This window comes from Triticum aestivum, chromosome 3B, assembly GCF_018294505.1.
Source record: "Triticum aestivum cultivar Chinese Spring chromosome 3B, IWGSC CS RefSeq v2.1, whole genome shotgun sequence".
NCBI lineage: Eukaryota > Viridiplantae > Streptophyta > Magnoliopsida > Poales > Poaceae > Triticum > Triticum aestivum.
In genome coordinates this window covers 390,322,439-390,339,811 of record NC_057801.1, presented here as the reverse complement: position 1 = coordinate 390,339,811, position 17,373 = coordinate 390,322,439, and the positions used below count along the sequence as shown (strand labels likewise).

Sequence of the window (17,373 nt, the reverse complement as noted above, 5' to 3'; positions counted from 1 at the left end):
GCACACATTGGAGACCTTGATTACCCCTGTAGTCGACATAGCTAAAACTCCAGGTGGTTAAACCAAATCACACAAAACAAGGGAGCACCTTGCTCTAATACCAATTGAAAGTGCTAGTTATCGACTAGAGGGGGCTGAATAGGCAATTTTTATGAACTTCTTCAAAACACGAGGTCTTTGAAGACAATCAATCAAGTTGAAGTAACATGATATGCAACAGAAGATAAACTACACTAGATAGACCATAGTCAAGTAAGCAATACAGAGAAAGCACGAAGACAAAATGGCAGCTAGGTAGAATAGATCGGAATGGAAGATAGAATGAAGCCAAACAGGTAATAGTCTTCGCATAGTGAAGCCAAACATATCAGGCAAGCAAGCAATGACTTCACGAAGACGAATTGAAATGTAAAGAAGGTAGGAGATAGAACCAGTAGCTTGGTGAAGACAAGGATTTGGTAGACAAGTTCTAGTTGCTGTGACAACTGTACGTCTGGTTAGGGAGGCTGAGATTGAACTCAGAAGACTGTGTCTTCACCTTATTCCCCTTGAGCTAAGGATCCCGGTCCTCGCCCAATTACTTTGGTAAGTCTTCAAGGTAGACTTCCAAACCTTCACAGACTTCGTTCATCGACGATCCACAATGACTCTTGGATCCTCAAAACGTGACACCTAACTGGCTGGAGGATGCACAGTCCTCAAGTGTAACAGGTCTTCAGGCCACGCGGGCAGAAAGACTTCAGTGATGCCTAACACTCTTTTGCTCTAGGTGTTTTGGGCTTTGTCCTCGCAAGGATCTCTCTCTCCCAAAGGATTCGGAGGTGGGTTGCTCTCAAATGACAAAAGCCGTGCACTAACTCTGAGCAGCCACCAATTTATGATGTAGGGGGTGGGCTATTTATAGCCAGGAGGCAACACGACATGATATGTCCGAAATGACCCTTGGTCACTAAGGAACCGACACGTGTCCAACGGTCGGATTTCAAACATACGAGGCAGCTTGGCTTGGGCTACAAGGAAAGCTGACTCATCCAACTCTGGATAAGATTTGCTCTCATTGTCTTCACTTGAAGACATAGGATTTTGGTTGAACATCACATCAATCATCTGACTTTGTTCACTTGTACCCCACTTAACACTTCGGTGGTTCCTATGACTCAATAAAGAAGAAGAGAAAACTACAAAAGAAGGAAAAAATTGTTTCCGGTGGCTCTTTGTTTGTTTGGGGGTTTATGGGAATATATGGAAGTGGAATTAGGTCAAACAGAGCTGCGTGGGACCCACAAGCTCAGGCAGCGCACTCGCGCCGTGTGAGCTTGTGACTCTCCCGTAGATCTTCTGGCCATCTCATGAATGTTCCAGGATCCCTTCTGGTCAAGAAAAAAGCATCATAAAGTTTCATCGTGTTTGGACTTCGTTGGTATTGATACTTTGAAAAGCCATAAACATGCAAAAAATAAGAACTGGCAGCGAACACTAGATTAATAGGTTAATCCCCCCCAAAATGACATAAAATTGCATATAAAATATCTAAGATTCATAATATAATAGCATGAAACAATAAAAAATTATAGATACGTTGGAGACGTATCAGCATCCCCAAGCTTAATTACTGGTCGTACTCGAGTAGGTAAACGATAAAAACAGATCTTTTGATGTTGAATGCTACTAACATGTCTATCATGTAATCTCCTTACGGTATAAATATTGAGAAACGATGAAGTAATTGATATCAACATAATAATATTCATGAATAGAAGAACATAACCATTACTTTTTCAAAATATACGATGCTCAACGAATGTTATCCCTACTCATTGAATTATGTAAGCATGGCATGACTCTGCCTTCACCGCATTAAGAGAAATCATGAGCACCTCAATGCCAAACCAAGCAATTGGATCATACTTTTTAACGCGCTTCAGCATTTTCAACTCCACTCAATACACGAGCGTGGATCATGGACATTAGCACTATGGGTGGAATAAAATGCGGTGCTAGAGATATATAGGAGAAGTAAAAAAGGAAGAAAGGCTTGCATCAACTTGGTGGATTGTTAGGCAATGGAGAGGCCTTACATTTGATATCAATGCGTGAATTAGGGATTGCTATGCAACAGATGCATTAGAGCTTACAATCACACTGTCATGCATGCATACATGTAAAGTACATTGGTGGGGGGAGCCACTAATAGAGAGTAGAAATACGAAGGTGGGAAATCCAAAAAAATGCAATACAAAGATATTTGGCCCACATAGTGCTAGATGACAGCTCCCTATTGGAGGCCACCTTGCCGGTACCTAGCGCAACAACACAATTTTTTGTTTCAGTTTGTGGTTATTTCAATAAGTGTGCTTCACCAATCCAATGCTTAAGAAACTACATGGAAAGTTCTCAGTTGAGTCAATGTATAGAGCGTTGCTCCAGTCAGATGTGCCAATTGATAATAATAAGATCTGTAAGATAAAGATACCATTAGAGAATAAAATATTTGCATGGTATCTTCGTCGCAGAGTCATTCTTACTAAAGATAAAGCTTATTAAGAGGAATTGACATGGAAGTACACAACGTGTTTTTCTCAGCATGATGAGACAATAAAACACTTGTTCTTCCAATGCAAATTGGCTCATTCTATATGATCAGTCATCCAAATAGTTTCTGGCTTGTATCCTTCTTGTAGTGTTGTTAGTATATTTGGTAATTGGTTACATGTGATGGATCACAGGTTTAGAATTATTCTCAGGGTGGGAGCGCTTGTCGTTATCTGGTCGCTTTGGCTATTTGGAATGATAAGGTTTTTAAAGGTAAAAGTACTTCTCTTATGCAGGTTATCTACAGATGTACCAGGACACTTCGTTTATGGTGTGGAGAACTAAAACTTTGTTTACGGAGGTATGTACACGATTTCAGGCTATAGTGAGGGACAACTTTACCCAACATGGATGACAACATGATCTTAGGATTGGACCCCCCCCCCTCCGGTTTAGACGTTATACAGACTCTACATGTTTACTTTCATCCCGCCTTTTTTAATATTCTGTTTTCAGAGTGAACATCGCTTGGTTGTGTGCATTTTAGTGATGCAGAGGCCGAATGTAACGATTAAAACTTTTAAGGCCTCATTCGGTTTAGAGGAAACCAAGACGTTGGAATTGAGAGTAGTATAGGAATTTGATAGGATGACACTTGCCATTATAAGGAATTGACTTGCCTCATTTCTACGCATAAAATGATCTTTGAGTAGATGTGTAGTTTCCTCAAAAACACAGAAAATGAATAGTATTCCTATGAAATTCATGTACGCATTTTCTATGAACCAAATGCATTTATAGGAAATTTTTCCTATGGATTCCTTGTTACTCCCTTCGTCCGGAAATACTTGTCATCAAAATGAATAAAAAAGGTGTATCTAAACGTATTTTAGTTCTAGGTACATCCCTTTTTATTCCTTTTGATAACAAGTATTTTCGGACGGAGGTAGTACCAATTAGGCTTAAGTAATAAGGTGCCTCGTACCAAAAAAGATAAAGATTGCGGTATTAATTACAAGTAAAGTACATTAATCAGTATCACATAATATCCTGTTCTCGAGAAAATAGTCTCACATAATATCCTGGACATGTCAATTGTCAGTTATCACGCTCTAGCTTGCGCGGCTGGGGCACGGGTGTGCAGCCCTGCTGGCTACCGGCGGCGTGCATCTTCATGGTGTCAAGAAAGCAACGGCGCCCTTGCACGGGTAGCGGCGACGACCCCTCGTCCACGCGCGTCTGCGCGAGCGATAGCGAGTATCCGGCACATCCCCGCGGCGGCAGTGGCGCAAGGTGGTCGTGGACGCCGTCGTAGGTGGTGATGACGAAGCGCTCGTCATCGCGATCCCGCTCCACCCGCTTCTTCACGCGGCACCCCTCGCTGGAGCAACGGTAGTAGTTCCTGCCCGCCATCATCGCCCGTCGTTCCATCAGAGAAGAGAATCAAAATGCGTATCCGCGCGGCTGGGCTTGGGCTGCATGCCGTGCGTGCGTGCGTGCGTACCTTGGGTTTGGGCTGTTCTTGACCATCTTCTTGCCGTACTTCCTCCACCGGTACCCGTCGTCCAGCACCTCCATCTCCGACCTCGTCTTGAACGCGATCTTGCTGCCTTTGCTCCTCGCGTCGCTGCTCGTCAAGCTCCTGGACAATTCGGCGACAGAATAACGAGGTTCAGACTTGGGAGCCACGCACCAGTAATGATAATGAAGGGAGACAGTTTCGATCTATAGTAACAAATACTTACGTATTGATATTGTCGAGTCCTTGTGAACTACTAGTAGTACTTGCTGCTTTGCCGCTATGGTGGCTGTCGGCCTGGGTTGGCGGCTGCTGCTGCTGTGCGTGCAAGGGGTAGGAGGCTGTTGCTGCCTCCGCCAGGGAATAATACTCCTCGCCGAAATCAAAGCAGAATGATGATAGGTAGTTGGCGGCGGCGGCCATGTCGTCGTGGTCACCTCCATCCGCATACCCACCGATCTGCTCGCCGGGACTCACGGAGAGGAGGGACGAGTAGGAGGACATTGCGACAAGCCCACAAACCAGACAGACTCGCCTTGTTGAGCATGCGCAAGTGGTGAGAGCATGGCAACTCGTGTTCTCTTGACGAGCACAAAGCTATAAACGGCAACCAGATGACGCACACCGAGCCGGTCCGTGTTCAAACAGATGACGCACGAAGCTCAGTGGGAGCACACGAGCCAAGACTTTGGCTGGAAAACTAGATCGCTGCCGCGCGTCTCCGGATACGCGACAACGACCAAGACGTACGGGACGGCTTCTAGCAAGCTGCTATGAGGCAACAGCTAGTGGTATACTGGTATCATCACCCGTCCGCAATCGCTTTCTGTCCGGGCGCTAGCTGTATGATGTGGGATCCATCTGCGAAGGTACCAACTCAGGCAAGTCGTCGCCGTGGACCGATGACTTTGACGGCGGAGCCGCCTGCTCTGTTCGCGTGGCAGCGCGGAGGCCAAAAGGCGCGCGGACAAGAGCGACGCCGTGCTCCCGGTGGCAGGCAACACCGACTGGTCTTGGATGCTCGGAAGGATCACGGAATTCGGTTACGAACCTGACCACGTGTTCCTCATCCGCTTCATGTCTGATTTAAGCTCGAGGTGCTTAGCGTACGGTATCTGTTATTAAGTCTCAGTCGAGTGCATGGAGATTCGTGCTGGACAGAGCATCGTCCAGCGGCTCTCGCAGCATTTTGTCTCATCATTTGCAATGTGTCTTCCTACCGATTGCAACATCCATTATGGCCTCGTCAATTGTAGTACGGCGTCTAACTGCTCGCAACATCAGCCATCCATGCTTGCAACATGTGGTCACACCGGTTGTGGCGTCTCTTGCATTGCTCGCAGCATTTTTGTTGCCGTTTAATTTGCAGCATCTAGTTGTGTCGCTTGTAACACCACAACTACACTAACATCACCCGACTAATGCTACGTTAAGCTCCTGGTGCGCCGGGGTTATGCCGAGGATTCCATCATGTGGAAGCACGCCTCAGGAGAACACTGCTTCTTCTGCCTACAATGCGCAATTTCTATCCATCATTCGTTCTGACATGCGCAAGGTACTTTGGAAGACCTGGGCACCACCGAACGTAAAATTCCTTGCATTGTTGGCAATCCAAAACAGGATATGACGGCTGACCGTTTGGCCAGGAGGGGATGGCGAAACTGTGGCCCTTGCCCTCTTTGTAGGAGGGAGCAGGAAACCGTCGAGCGTCTTTTTTTCAACTGTCGCTACACGCTGAGACTATAGGGCTTGGTGAAGGACTGGCTTCAATTCGTCAGCTTGGATGTTTCAGTTTGGGCAAACTACAAGAGCATCAAAGATTGGTGGTTCGACATGGTCTCCACCCAAAAGATCCATGGAAGGGCAATGCCTTCCCTCACCATGCTGGTATGCAAGACAATATGGGATGAAAGGAACGTGATGCGGAGCATCCTACGACCATCCCCATGTACACTACGACCACTCCCCAAGCCCCAAGGAGACATATGACAAGACCTCGAACATATGCCATTGGACACAAGGTGAACTCGCTCCTCTCCGAATCGTCACTTTCCACATGTGAGACATGGCTACTACCTCAAACGTATGTGCTATGCATGACCAGGAACCAGGAGGAAGACCAAGGAACAACTAAGAGATGGCGAGGACACCAAGCGCGAGGAACAAGAGAAAGGGTTGACAGCAAGTCACAGTCACCGGACGACCGGTCCTTACAGGACGTCCGACGCCTAGAAGATCAGCTAGCCAGAACGACTACAGCCGAGGCACCCTACAGCGCCCGAATGACCGTCGGACGTCGGACGTCCGACAACCACCAGCCACCGGATGACTGTCGGCCTCCGGATATCCGACACCACCTTTACAGAACAAAAATGTCGGAAGTCCGAACCTTACCAGACGTCCGGACCCCTGCGAGCCACCGGACGACCGGTAACGGTCGGACGTCCGACGCCTGTCTGTGTACAGTGTTGTGGGCCAAGATCCATTTTGCAATCGTAGAGCAATTTGCTATCTCCGATCATATGATTGGTACATCCACTATCAATCACCCATTTTACTCCACCGGAGAAGGCAACCTACACACAATTATGACTTGGTTAGAGGCACCCATTTTGCAATGGGACCTCTCAAGTTAGTCACAAGGATCTTAGGGACCCAAATAGCATAGAATCGAAATGTATTTCGAGGACCAACAAATTTTGCATAAACTTCTCCATCCTTAGTCTTACGAAGTACATAGGATGGAGGCATGAACTATTTTGGCTTGTTGAGAGTGGGCATGCCCCTTTGGCGTTTCCACTAACAACCTTACCTTTCTCCTTGTGCCCTTCTCATACAAATGTTTCTTTTAGAGGGGTGGTGCACTTTTGAGAAGACGTCTTATTCTTGATTGTGCTTGGATGAAACCCGAGCCCCTCTTTGGCAAACACCTCATTGTGTTGGCTCAATACCTTATTAAGGTTCTTTTGTCCTTGAGCACATGTTATGACACCTTTCTCGATTTGAACCTTGAGAAAGCGATTCTCCTCAAGAATCGATGCTGGATCACTACTAGAGTTAGTAGTACAAGCATCAACATTGATAATATGTAGCGACCAGACCTCAAACGGCCAAGTCTCAGTGCATCAGCGTCATTCCTGGATCATAATGCTAACACGCACAATACTCGAGGAATTATAACAGAGTTTCAATCACACACTTATTACATCGAGTCGTCATAAAGAGTATGATTACACAAAAATATCATGGCTGAAGGTGATCTTCATCCTTCTCCAGTAGTACAACAATCTCTTCCTCGTATCCATCACGTGTAGACTTGAGTTCCTCCTCCAACTCGTTGTTTCTCTTCACCATTTTCTTGATCTTCTTCATGTGAATAATTTGTTGATTCTCCTGGCGACGAATATGATCTCCCATCTCTTGAATGTAAGCTGCAATTGATCCATCCATCCTGGTACGAATCATCTCCCATTTGTCATCTCGGCGGCCACATATCTGATAAATGGTATCTCCAGCTCCTTGTGATACACCTCACATATGCGTCCAAAGGTGATATGCGCTGCCATGCTCTTTCCTATACTCCAGCTTGGTGCATCCAGGTAGAAATCAATAGGCTCCGTTGTTGGCGCAAAGGTCCTCCCAGGTACCCAGACTTTGATCTTTCAACGCTCCTCTTCCGGTACAGATGTAGAGAAAGTCCCCGTGAAGCTTGGTAGTCTGACGTTCAAATACTTAGTGACTTCCTTCAAGTGCTTCCCAAAAGGGGTGTCGCCAACCGGCTGAGTGAACTTGTTCCTGGGATCCGCCATCTATAGAGTAGAAAGAGAGGAGAATTAGAAATGAGTAGAGAAGAGAAATCATGTGGCTCATTCTAGTGGTCGTGTCCTATAGTCAGCGTGCGCTCTGATACCATCTTGTAGCGACCAGACCTCAAACGGTCAAGTATCTGTGCATCAGTGTCATCCCTGGATTGGTAATGCTGACACACATAACACTCGAGGAATTATAACATAGTTTCAATCACACACTTATTACATCGAGTCCTCATAAAGAGTATGATTACACAAAAATATCATGGCTGAAGGCCATCTAAACTAGATAACTGCGGAAGCTTCGAAGGTAAATGAGTCCATCAACTTCAACAGCATAGCTGAGTGCAAAACAACGACCTATTGCACCTTATTCATCGTCTGAGTAGTCTGCAATATGAGACGTTGCAGCCATGTAGGTCAGCACATTGAATATGCTGGAAGAGTTACACTGTAAGCAATGAAATGCAAGAACTATATTTTCATGCAATATTTGGCTGGTGGAGGCTGTAAGTTTCATGGTTTTGCATAAAGCTAGTTTTTCCCTACAACAAAGGAATAAATTTATTTAACTACTCCCGAGTTGCCCATTATTTGAGAAGGTAACCCCAACTCAAATTCCAATTAAAAATATCATCATTAACCCAATTCAAATTAATTTAAAGTAACGTGATGAGATCACATCAATAGATTCAAGTACTAGATACTCAAGATGTCCATAACCGGGGACCTGGCTAACCATGATTAGTTTATACACTCTGCAGAGGTTTGCGCATTTTTCCCCACAAGACTCGACCGCATCCATGATCGCATGATCGAGACATAGCCTTTCTGAAGCATTAACTCTCTACTCCGGGTAGACAGTACCACCTACACCCCCTACATCTACTAGTCCACCTCTTCAAGAGCTCACGCAACTTACTCAACTACGCCAGAACCCATAATGGCTTGTGGCTGCACACAGAATTTTCTAGTATGAATAATCTTATGATCCCTTTGAGCCTTGCTGGCATTCCATAGGATAATCACAGGGGTACTCCGGGATTTCCAAAAATAGGCAACACTAGGTTCCCCAAGTGCCTCAACCAATCCACCCAGCTATATATTAAAGTTGCCACCTTAACGTTATCCATGATTAAATAACTCTCAAACTTCCATGTGTAAATCATGATCCAATCCCCGTCTACGAGCATGGCTAAGCAATAAATAAGCATAACATATATTTCTGGGGTGATCAACAGGTATTAGGTTCCTACCTCAAGCACTACAACCAAAACCACATGTTCCCAATCCAACTCATGCAAATATTTGAGGGGCAATACTAATGCATAGCAAAAATTGGATATAAAAGAGTATGACCAAAGTGTAACTTGCCTTGCTGACGATATGTAAACTCTAGAGATTCGTAGTAACAAGCTTCGCACTCCAGGTAATCTAGGTAATCTAGCGTAGACAAACAATAGCATACATAAGCAATCACTCAATCGAAACACGAGAAAAACCGAGAAAAGATCCAAATCGAACACGAAACAAGCAAATGGCTTAAACAAACAAGAGTCAAACCTAACAACAATGTTAACATGTGAATTAGATCTTAACAATAGGTACATGTGATTAGCTACGATTTGCGAAAAGATTCAACTCAAATGGAGCAACGAATCTCAAAACACGAATGAAACAAGATCGTTTACTAATCTGGACTAAAATAAAATATTACAGTACGAAAATCATGTTCAAGTTGATTAACTGGAAAGAACATAATGATACGAAGAATTAGGCGCTGGTTTCATCTAATTCGGATAAACGAGTAAAAAGTTGTGCTAGTTTAAAGATCAGGGGCTAATTCGTGATAAAAATAATCACGGATAGGTCCCTGGCCGAAAATAAAATATAAAAAATCCTACAGCGCGAACGTTCGCTATCTGAACTTAACCGACGAAAAGCGTTTGTTGAAACGAACGAACGAACGATCGTTCGTTAAATAAGTAAACCGAAACTAACCAATTCGAAAAAAAAACGAACGAAAAACCAAAAAACACCGGTCAACAACGGCGGTGGAAATCGGGCGGCGGCGTCGGCGGCGCGGGGCGAGGCGAGGCGAGCGCGGCAGCAGGCGGCGGCGACACGGCGGCAGTAGCAAGGTGGCGGTGCGTCGGCGGCGGTAGCTGCGAACTTGGCGGCGGCGGCTGCGGGTTTGGCGGGGTGGGGTGGTGGTGGCGGTGGGTATTTAAAGGGGGAGAGGGCCAGGCGGCGACTTGGGCGAGGGGGTGCCCATCGGGAGTCCGAGTTGGACTCCCCTCGGCATCCGTGTGGAGGCGGGGCTCCTCCCGCTCGGGAGGAAGGTGGCTGGGCGACGTGGGCTGCGGCCCGGCTCGGCTGGGCTTTGGCCCAGTCGGGGGGTGAAACTTTTTTTAATTAATACTGCCCGAAAGGTAATTCCTAATAAATATAATTTTTTTCTAAAATGCCAAAAACAATTTTCACCGTCTAAATAAAATATTTAGAACAAAGTGAACATTTTCTGGCCTAAAAATGCAATTTTAAAAAATGCATATTTTTTAATTCAAATAAAATAGCAAATAAAATACGAGAAAAGTCTTAATTTGATTTTAAAATTCTTTCTCCAATATTTCTCATAATTTTAAGAAGCCATATTATCTTCTCTCATTTATTTTTAATATTGGAAATAATTGGAGAGAAAAATAATAAAATCAAATTAATCCTTTCTTCAAATTTGAAATAAATTCAAATATGATTTTGTGAGACCTCCAACTCTCTCCTTGGGTCCTTTAGTCGCTTAAGATTTCTAGGATCTCAACCAAATGCAAGAATAAAATATGATATGCATATGATGATATATGTATAACATCCAAATTGAAAATTGGGATGTTACAAACCTACCCCCCTTAAGATGAATCTCGCCCTCGAGATTCGGGTTGGTCAACAAAAAGGTTTGGGTGGTCTCTACGAAGATCTTCTTCTCGCTCCCAGGTGGCTTCCTCCTCGGTATGGTGGCTCCACTGAACTTTGCAAAACTTGATAACCTTGCTGCGAGTAACTCGGCTGGAAAACTCGAGAATTTTTATTGGCTTCTCTTCATAAGCAAAATCACTGTCTAACTGAATAGCTTCCAGTGGCATTGTATCTCTATGAGGAATATTGACCATCTCTGTGTGGCACTTCTTCAACTGGGAAACGTGAAACACATCATGAACTCCTGAAAATCCTTCTGGCAATTCCTGCTTGTAGGCAACTTCTCCCATGCATTCCAAAACTCTGTATGGTCCCATAAAACGTGGTGCTATCTTTCCCTTGACTCCAAAACACTTAACTCCTCAAAGTGGGGACACACGAAGATATGCTCTGTCTCCGACTTCGTAAACTATCTCCTTGTGTTTAGTATCCGCATAACTCTTCTGCCTAGACTGGGCTACCTTGAGTCTGTCGCGAATCAACTTAACCTTCTCTTCTGAGTCTTTGATTAAATCCGGTCCGAACAACTGTCAATCTCCAACTTCATCCCATGATAACAGTGTCCTGCACGTCCTTCCATACAAGGCTTCGAAAGGGGCCATCTTCAAACTGGCTTGATAACTGTTCTTGTAAGAGAACTCTGCATATGGCAAATTTCATCCCAACTAGATCCATAATCTAGCGCACAAGCTCTCAACATGTCTTCCAGAATTTGATTGACTCTCTCTGTCTGTCCATCTGTCTGTGGATGAAAGGCTGTACTGAACTCTAGACTGGTACCAAAAGTCTCATGCAACTGATTCCAAAACTTTCAGGTAGACTGGGTTCCTCTATCTGATACAGTGGTCCTCGGAACTCTGTGCAGACATACGATCCTGGTCATGTATATCTTTGCCAACTTAGCACTTGTATAGGTGGTCTTCACCGGGATGAAATGAGCTACTTTCGTCAAACCATCGACTACAACCCAGATAGAGTCATAGCCTGAACGAGTCCTAGGTAATCCAGTGATAAAATCCATGTCAACCTTATCCCACTTCCATTCGGGTATCGGCAATGACTGTTGCAATCCGGCTGGTTTTTGATGCTCTGCCTTAACTCTCCGACATTATCACATACTGCTACATACTAGGCTATATCCTTCTTCATTCCTGTCCACCAGAAGCTTTCCTTCAAATCTAGGTACATCTTAGTGTTGCCTGGGTGAATTGAATACGGCGAATCATGTGCCTCCTGCAGAATCAACTTCGTGATCTCGGCGTCACTAGGCACATAAATGCGATACTCAAACCATAAAGTGTCGTGCTCATTCTCACAAAATCCTTTAGCCTTTCCTTTACTCATCCTTTCCTTTATCTCGGCAATCTCCTTGTCAGTTTTCTGGGCTTCTTTGATCTTGCCCAAAAGAGTAGACTGAATTTCCAATGCAACAACATAACCTCTGTAGGATCGAAAGTATGTCTAGAGGGGGGGGGGTGATTAGACTACTTGACCAAATAAAACTTATCCTTTTCCCAATTTTAGTCTTTGGTAGATTTTAGCTATCTTAGCACAAGTCAAGCAATGTCAACACAATTCAAGCAAGCATGCAAAGAGTATATGAGCAGCGGAAAGTAAAGCATGCAACTTGCAAGAATGTAAAGGGAGGGGTTTGGAGGATTCAAACACAATTGGAGACACAGATGTTTTCGTCGTGGTTCCGATAGGTGGTGCTATCGTACATCCACGTTGATGGAGACTTCAACCCACGAAGGGTAACGGTTGCGCGAGTCCACGGAGTGCTCCACCCATGAAGGGTCCACGAAGAAGCAACCTTGTCTATCCCACCATGTCCGTCGCCCACGAAGGACTTGCCTCACTAGCGATAGGTCTTCACAAAGTAGGCGATCTCCTTGCCCTTACAAACTCCTTGGTTCAACTCCACAATCTTGTTGGAGGCGCCCAAGTGACACCTAGCCAATCTAGGAGACACCACTCTCCAAGAAGTAACAAATGGTGTGTTGATGATGAACTCCTTGCTCTTGTGCTTCAAATGATAGTCTCCCCAACACTCAACTCTCTCTCACAGGATTTGGATTTGGTGGAAAGAAGATTTGAGTGGAAAGCAACTTGGAGAAGGCTAGAGATCAAGATTCATATGGTAGGAATGCAATATCTTGGCCTCAACACATGATTAGGTGGTTCTCTCTCAGAAATAGCAAGTTGGAAGTATAGGTTCGTTCTGATGGCTCTCTCCACGAATGATGAGGAGGTGGAGGGGTATATATAGCCTCCACACAAAATCTAACCGTTACACACAACTTGCCAAACTCGGTGGGACCGAATTGGTAAACTCGGTCAGACGGATTCAACAAATGTAGTGACCGTTAGGATTTTCGGTGGGACCGAGATGCAACTCGGTAGGACCGATATGGTTAGGGTTTAGGGCTTAACGTAATCTCGGTGAGACCGATTACACAAACTCGGTGGGACCGATTTTGGTAATAAGCTAACCAGAGAGTTGGTCAGGTAAACTCGGTGGGACTGGTTCGCTCATTTTGGTGGGACCGAAATGTTACGAAAAGGAAACAGAGAGTTTACATTGCAATCTCGGTGGGACCGCTCGCTCATCTCGGTGGTACCGAAATGTTACAAAGGGAAACAGAGATATTACAATCCCATCCTGGTGAGACTGAGATCCCTATCGGTGAGACCGATTTGCCTAGGGTTTGTGGTAGTGGCTATGACATCTAAACTTGGTGGCAACGGATGGAAATAATCGGTAGGGCCGAGTTTGACTTTTGGTTTAGGTCATATGTGTATGTGAGAAAGTAGTTGAGGGCTTTGGAGCATATCACTAAGCACTATGGAGCAAGAAACTCATTAAGCAACACCTCATCCCTCCTTGATAGTATTGGCTTTTCCTATAGACTCAATGTGATCTTGGATCACTAAAATATAAAATGTAGAGTCTTGAGCTTTTGAGCTTGAGCCAATCCTTTTATCCTTATCATTTTGAGGGATCCACTTTTCTCATCCATGCCATGCCATTCATTGAGCTTTTCCTGAAATATTCATCTTGGAATGATGTTAGCTCAATGAGCTATATGTTGTTAGGAATTACCAAAACCACCTAGGGATAGTTGCACTTTCAATCTCCCCCTTTTTGGTAATTGATGACAACATATAGATCAAAGCTTCGACAAATGATAATAAGAGTGAAAAACATTGTCGCTTTGAGAAGTATGTGATAAGCAACAGCTCCCCCTAAATTTGTGCATAGTTTAAGATTTGCTTTGGACTGCAAATGCATAAAGAGTTAGGCTCATGGGTTACTCTTCCATGTCACATACATCTTGGTGGAGCGCTCAAAATGATAATAATTGAATACATGCACTCATCACCAAGCAAAGTGAATGATCATATAGAGATAAAAAGGATAATGTCATCCAACAAGCATAAATGTAGCATATGATCAAACACATGATCATCCAGGTATCACACAGACATAAAGTATCTCAAACAAGCAAATAAAGTTCAACCACCAAAGCAAGAGAGAATAAAAAGCAGCACTCTCTCTCGAAGCCTATGATCTATACATTTTTCTCCCCCTTTGGCAACAAGTTACCAAAAAGTTCATAGAAAATGCATAGCACTAAATCGTCTCTCAGGCTTGATCTTCAGGTGGTGGTGTAGAGATGTCTCCTTGGACGAAGACTTTAGTAGATGTGGATGGAGCTGGAGGTGTAGGTGCTGGAGCTGGTTGCACTGGAGCTGTAGCTAGTGTAGATGAAGTGGCTCTGGTGTCTGTCACTGGCACTGCAGCTGATCTCTGAGCTCTAGGCACTCTGGCAAATGCATCAGTGGTTATCTTGCCCTTCCTCTCCTGCATATCATCCTGAAGCTGCTCAACAACAGACTGGATCTCAGTTACCTTCACATCCAAGTCATAGAGCTTCTGCTCCATGGTCCTCTCTAGGCTCTCCTGGTTTTGAGTCAAGGTGGCCAGCCCCTTCTCAATCCTCAGAGTGGATGCAATCAAGTAGCCTAGCTGATCTTGTTTGCTCTTCAAAAAGTACTGAGATGCCTCTTCCATTGTTGGGATCTTGGTAGCCTTCTCTGTCCTTGCCTTCTCCTTCTTTGCTTGAGCATGCACAGAAGATGGTTCATCTTCATCCATAACCACTTGTTTGTCCTCAAAGTCTAGATAGATAGGCATGTGATCCTTGTCCAACAAGTATGTGCCAGTGCCCATCTTGGAGTTAATCAGCTCCTGGATCTGTGGGGCATACCCATAACTTCTCTTTTGGTCAGCTGCTGTCCTCTTGATAGTCTCAACTATGAGGCTCATGACCTTGAACTTCTGTGGCACATCAAATAAGTGTAGCAAGTTTATTGCATGGCCTCTGATCATGTTGTCATCACATGACTTGGGCAAGAGAGTGTGCCTGAGGATCCAGTTGATGGTTGGCAGTCCTGACAGAAGGTAATGTACTGATCCAAACTTATGTGTTTCAACTGCAGCATCTGGGATCTCCTTGTACATATGTGCCGTTGTGTTGTGATCCATCTTCTTCTTGGCATAGACATCCAAGTCATCTTCTTTCTCCTTAGGTGCATTGATCAGATTAGCCCATTCTTCAATAGATGATTGGTACCTTGTACCTTCAGACATCCATACTATCCCGCCATCTGGATAGAAGTGTGCTGTGGAGTAGAATTGCATTATGAGCTCATCATTCCACTTTGTGAGCTTTTGCCCAACAAAGTCTGCAACTCCACAAGCACTAAAGCTATCATACACACCAGGATAGTGTTCCTCATTCTCCTTCATGTAGGTCCAGTCCACCCACCTCATGTCACACACTATAGGCTTCTTGTCCAGCAACACTGTCTCATAGAAATCCTGCTATTCCTTAGTATGGAACCTGTAGTCAACAACAGTCCTTCTCCTGGCTGCATAAGGATCAGACAACCTCCACTGTCTGAGGCCTACATCATTTCTCAGCTTCATGTTCTCAGCCACAAGATGAGCATCATTATGATCTGGAATTTTTGCCTTCAACTTTCTCAAGACATGCTCTTCATCATCTTCCTCTTCAACAACAGTTTCAGGCACTGGGGCCTTGTTCTTCTCAGCAGCATATATGTTTCTGGTATTCCTCTTAGGTGCAATCTTGGGCTTGGAGGCAGCTTTGGGTGCTTCTTTGGGATTTGATGATGCAGCCCCTGACCTGATAGCATCACCCATAAGCTTCTGAGCCTTGGGTGCTAGTGCAGCAACCTCTTCTTATTCCTCCTCTTCCATCATGGAAGGCTTTCCAACAACTCTGGCCATGGTCTTCTTGACCCTTTCCTTCCTCTTCTTCCCTTCTGCAACAGCCTCTTTGGGTTCAGATTCCAAAGCCACTTGAGTAGAGGCTCTGGCTTTAGACATGGGAGTTCTCTTTGCAGGTACATTGGTCTTCATACCAGGCTTAATGGCAGCAGCTATGCCATACTCCTTTTTGAGCACTTTCTTCTTGGAAGTAGCCTCATCCTTAACTGCCACATAGTCTTCATCCTCAGATTCTGAGGTTTTCTTCTTTCTGGCCCTCATGGCAGCTTTGGGTAAGTTGCTTGGGGTGCTCCTGCTACCATCATCAGAGGTGCTAGAGGGACTAGTGCCCTCACTCATTTGAACCTGCTCCTCTGACTTGTTCTAGCTATCACTTTGATCAGACATAGTACAAACACTGACTGCAGACCCTGTGAATAGATATAGATGAGATAGAGTGGATGAGCATCACAAAATACAGAGGTTTTTGCAAAAGAATGAGTCGAAAACTTAGTTTTAGTTTTCCATAGAAAGCATTTCAGATCAACCGATTTGTAAACTCGGTGATACCGAAGCAGCTTTTGGAACCTAAACTAGTGAACTCGGTCAGACCGAGTCACAGTTCGGTGGCACCGAGACTGCTAGGGTTTCACAAAGTCTTGAACTCGGTCACACCGATTTGCAATTCTCGGACAGACCGAGAATCACATATGCAATGGCCTTAGTCGAATCGGTGGATCCGAGTTCTACAACTCGGTGGGTCCGAGATGGTTTCGGCGGAAACCTAACCCTAAATCTTCAATTCATCTCTAATCTACGGAGTGTTTTGACTAGACAGGATTATTTCAATCGTGGCAAGATTCATGGCGAACACAATGTGCTAGGAATCGGACGGGGATAGCACAATGATCGAGTCCATACCCTAGTTCGGCGATGAACTTGCTACGGCGGCAACGGTGGGGATGATTTCCATTGACGGCGGCGGAGACCAGCGACTGGAGGCGGCTGGCGACGAGGAGGACGATCCGGAGACCCTGGAGGCAGAGCGGGCTACGAGCGGGTGAAGGAGTTTGGAGAAAGTTTCCAAATTTTTGCCCGTGGGTATATATAGCCCGACCCTGTCGGTGTGACCGAGTGGAACAACTCGGTGGCACCGAGATGCATAACTGCTGACAGTTACAACAACTCGGTGTGACCCAAAAGTTCAAATCGGTTGCACCGAGATTGAAAACCTAGATCGACTT

At 44.9% G+C, this 17,373-nt stretch overlaps 1 protein-coding gene across 1 annotated transcript; it reads right to left on the bottom strand.

The window, feature by feature from the left end:
* Positions 1–3,433: 3,433 nt before the first annotated feature.
* Positions 3,434–4,694, bottom strand: LOC123065415 (probable WRKY transcription factor 56). Its single transcript, XM_044488699.1, has 3 exons — positions 4,278–4,694; positions 4,037–4,174; positions 3,434–3,934 (listed from the first exon to the last, which is right to left on the bottom strand). The coding sequence occupies exons 1-3, from the start codon at positions 4,553–4,555 to the stop codon at positions 3,631–3,633; spliced, it is 720 nt and encodes a 239-aa protein (XP_044344634.1). The 5' UTR covers positions 4,556–4,694; the 3' UTR covers positions 3,434–3,630.
* Between the last annotated feature and the right edge of the window lie 12,679 nt (positions 4,695–17,373).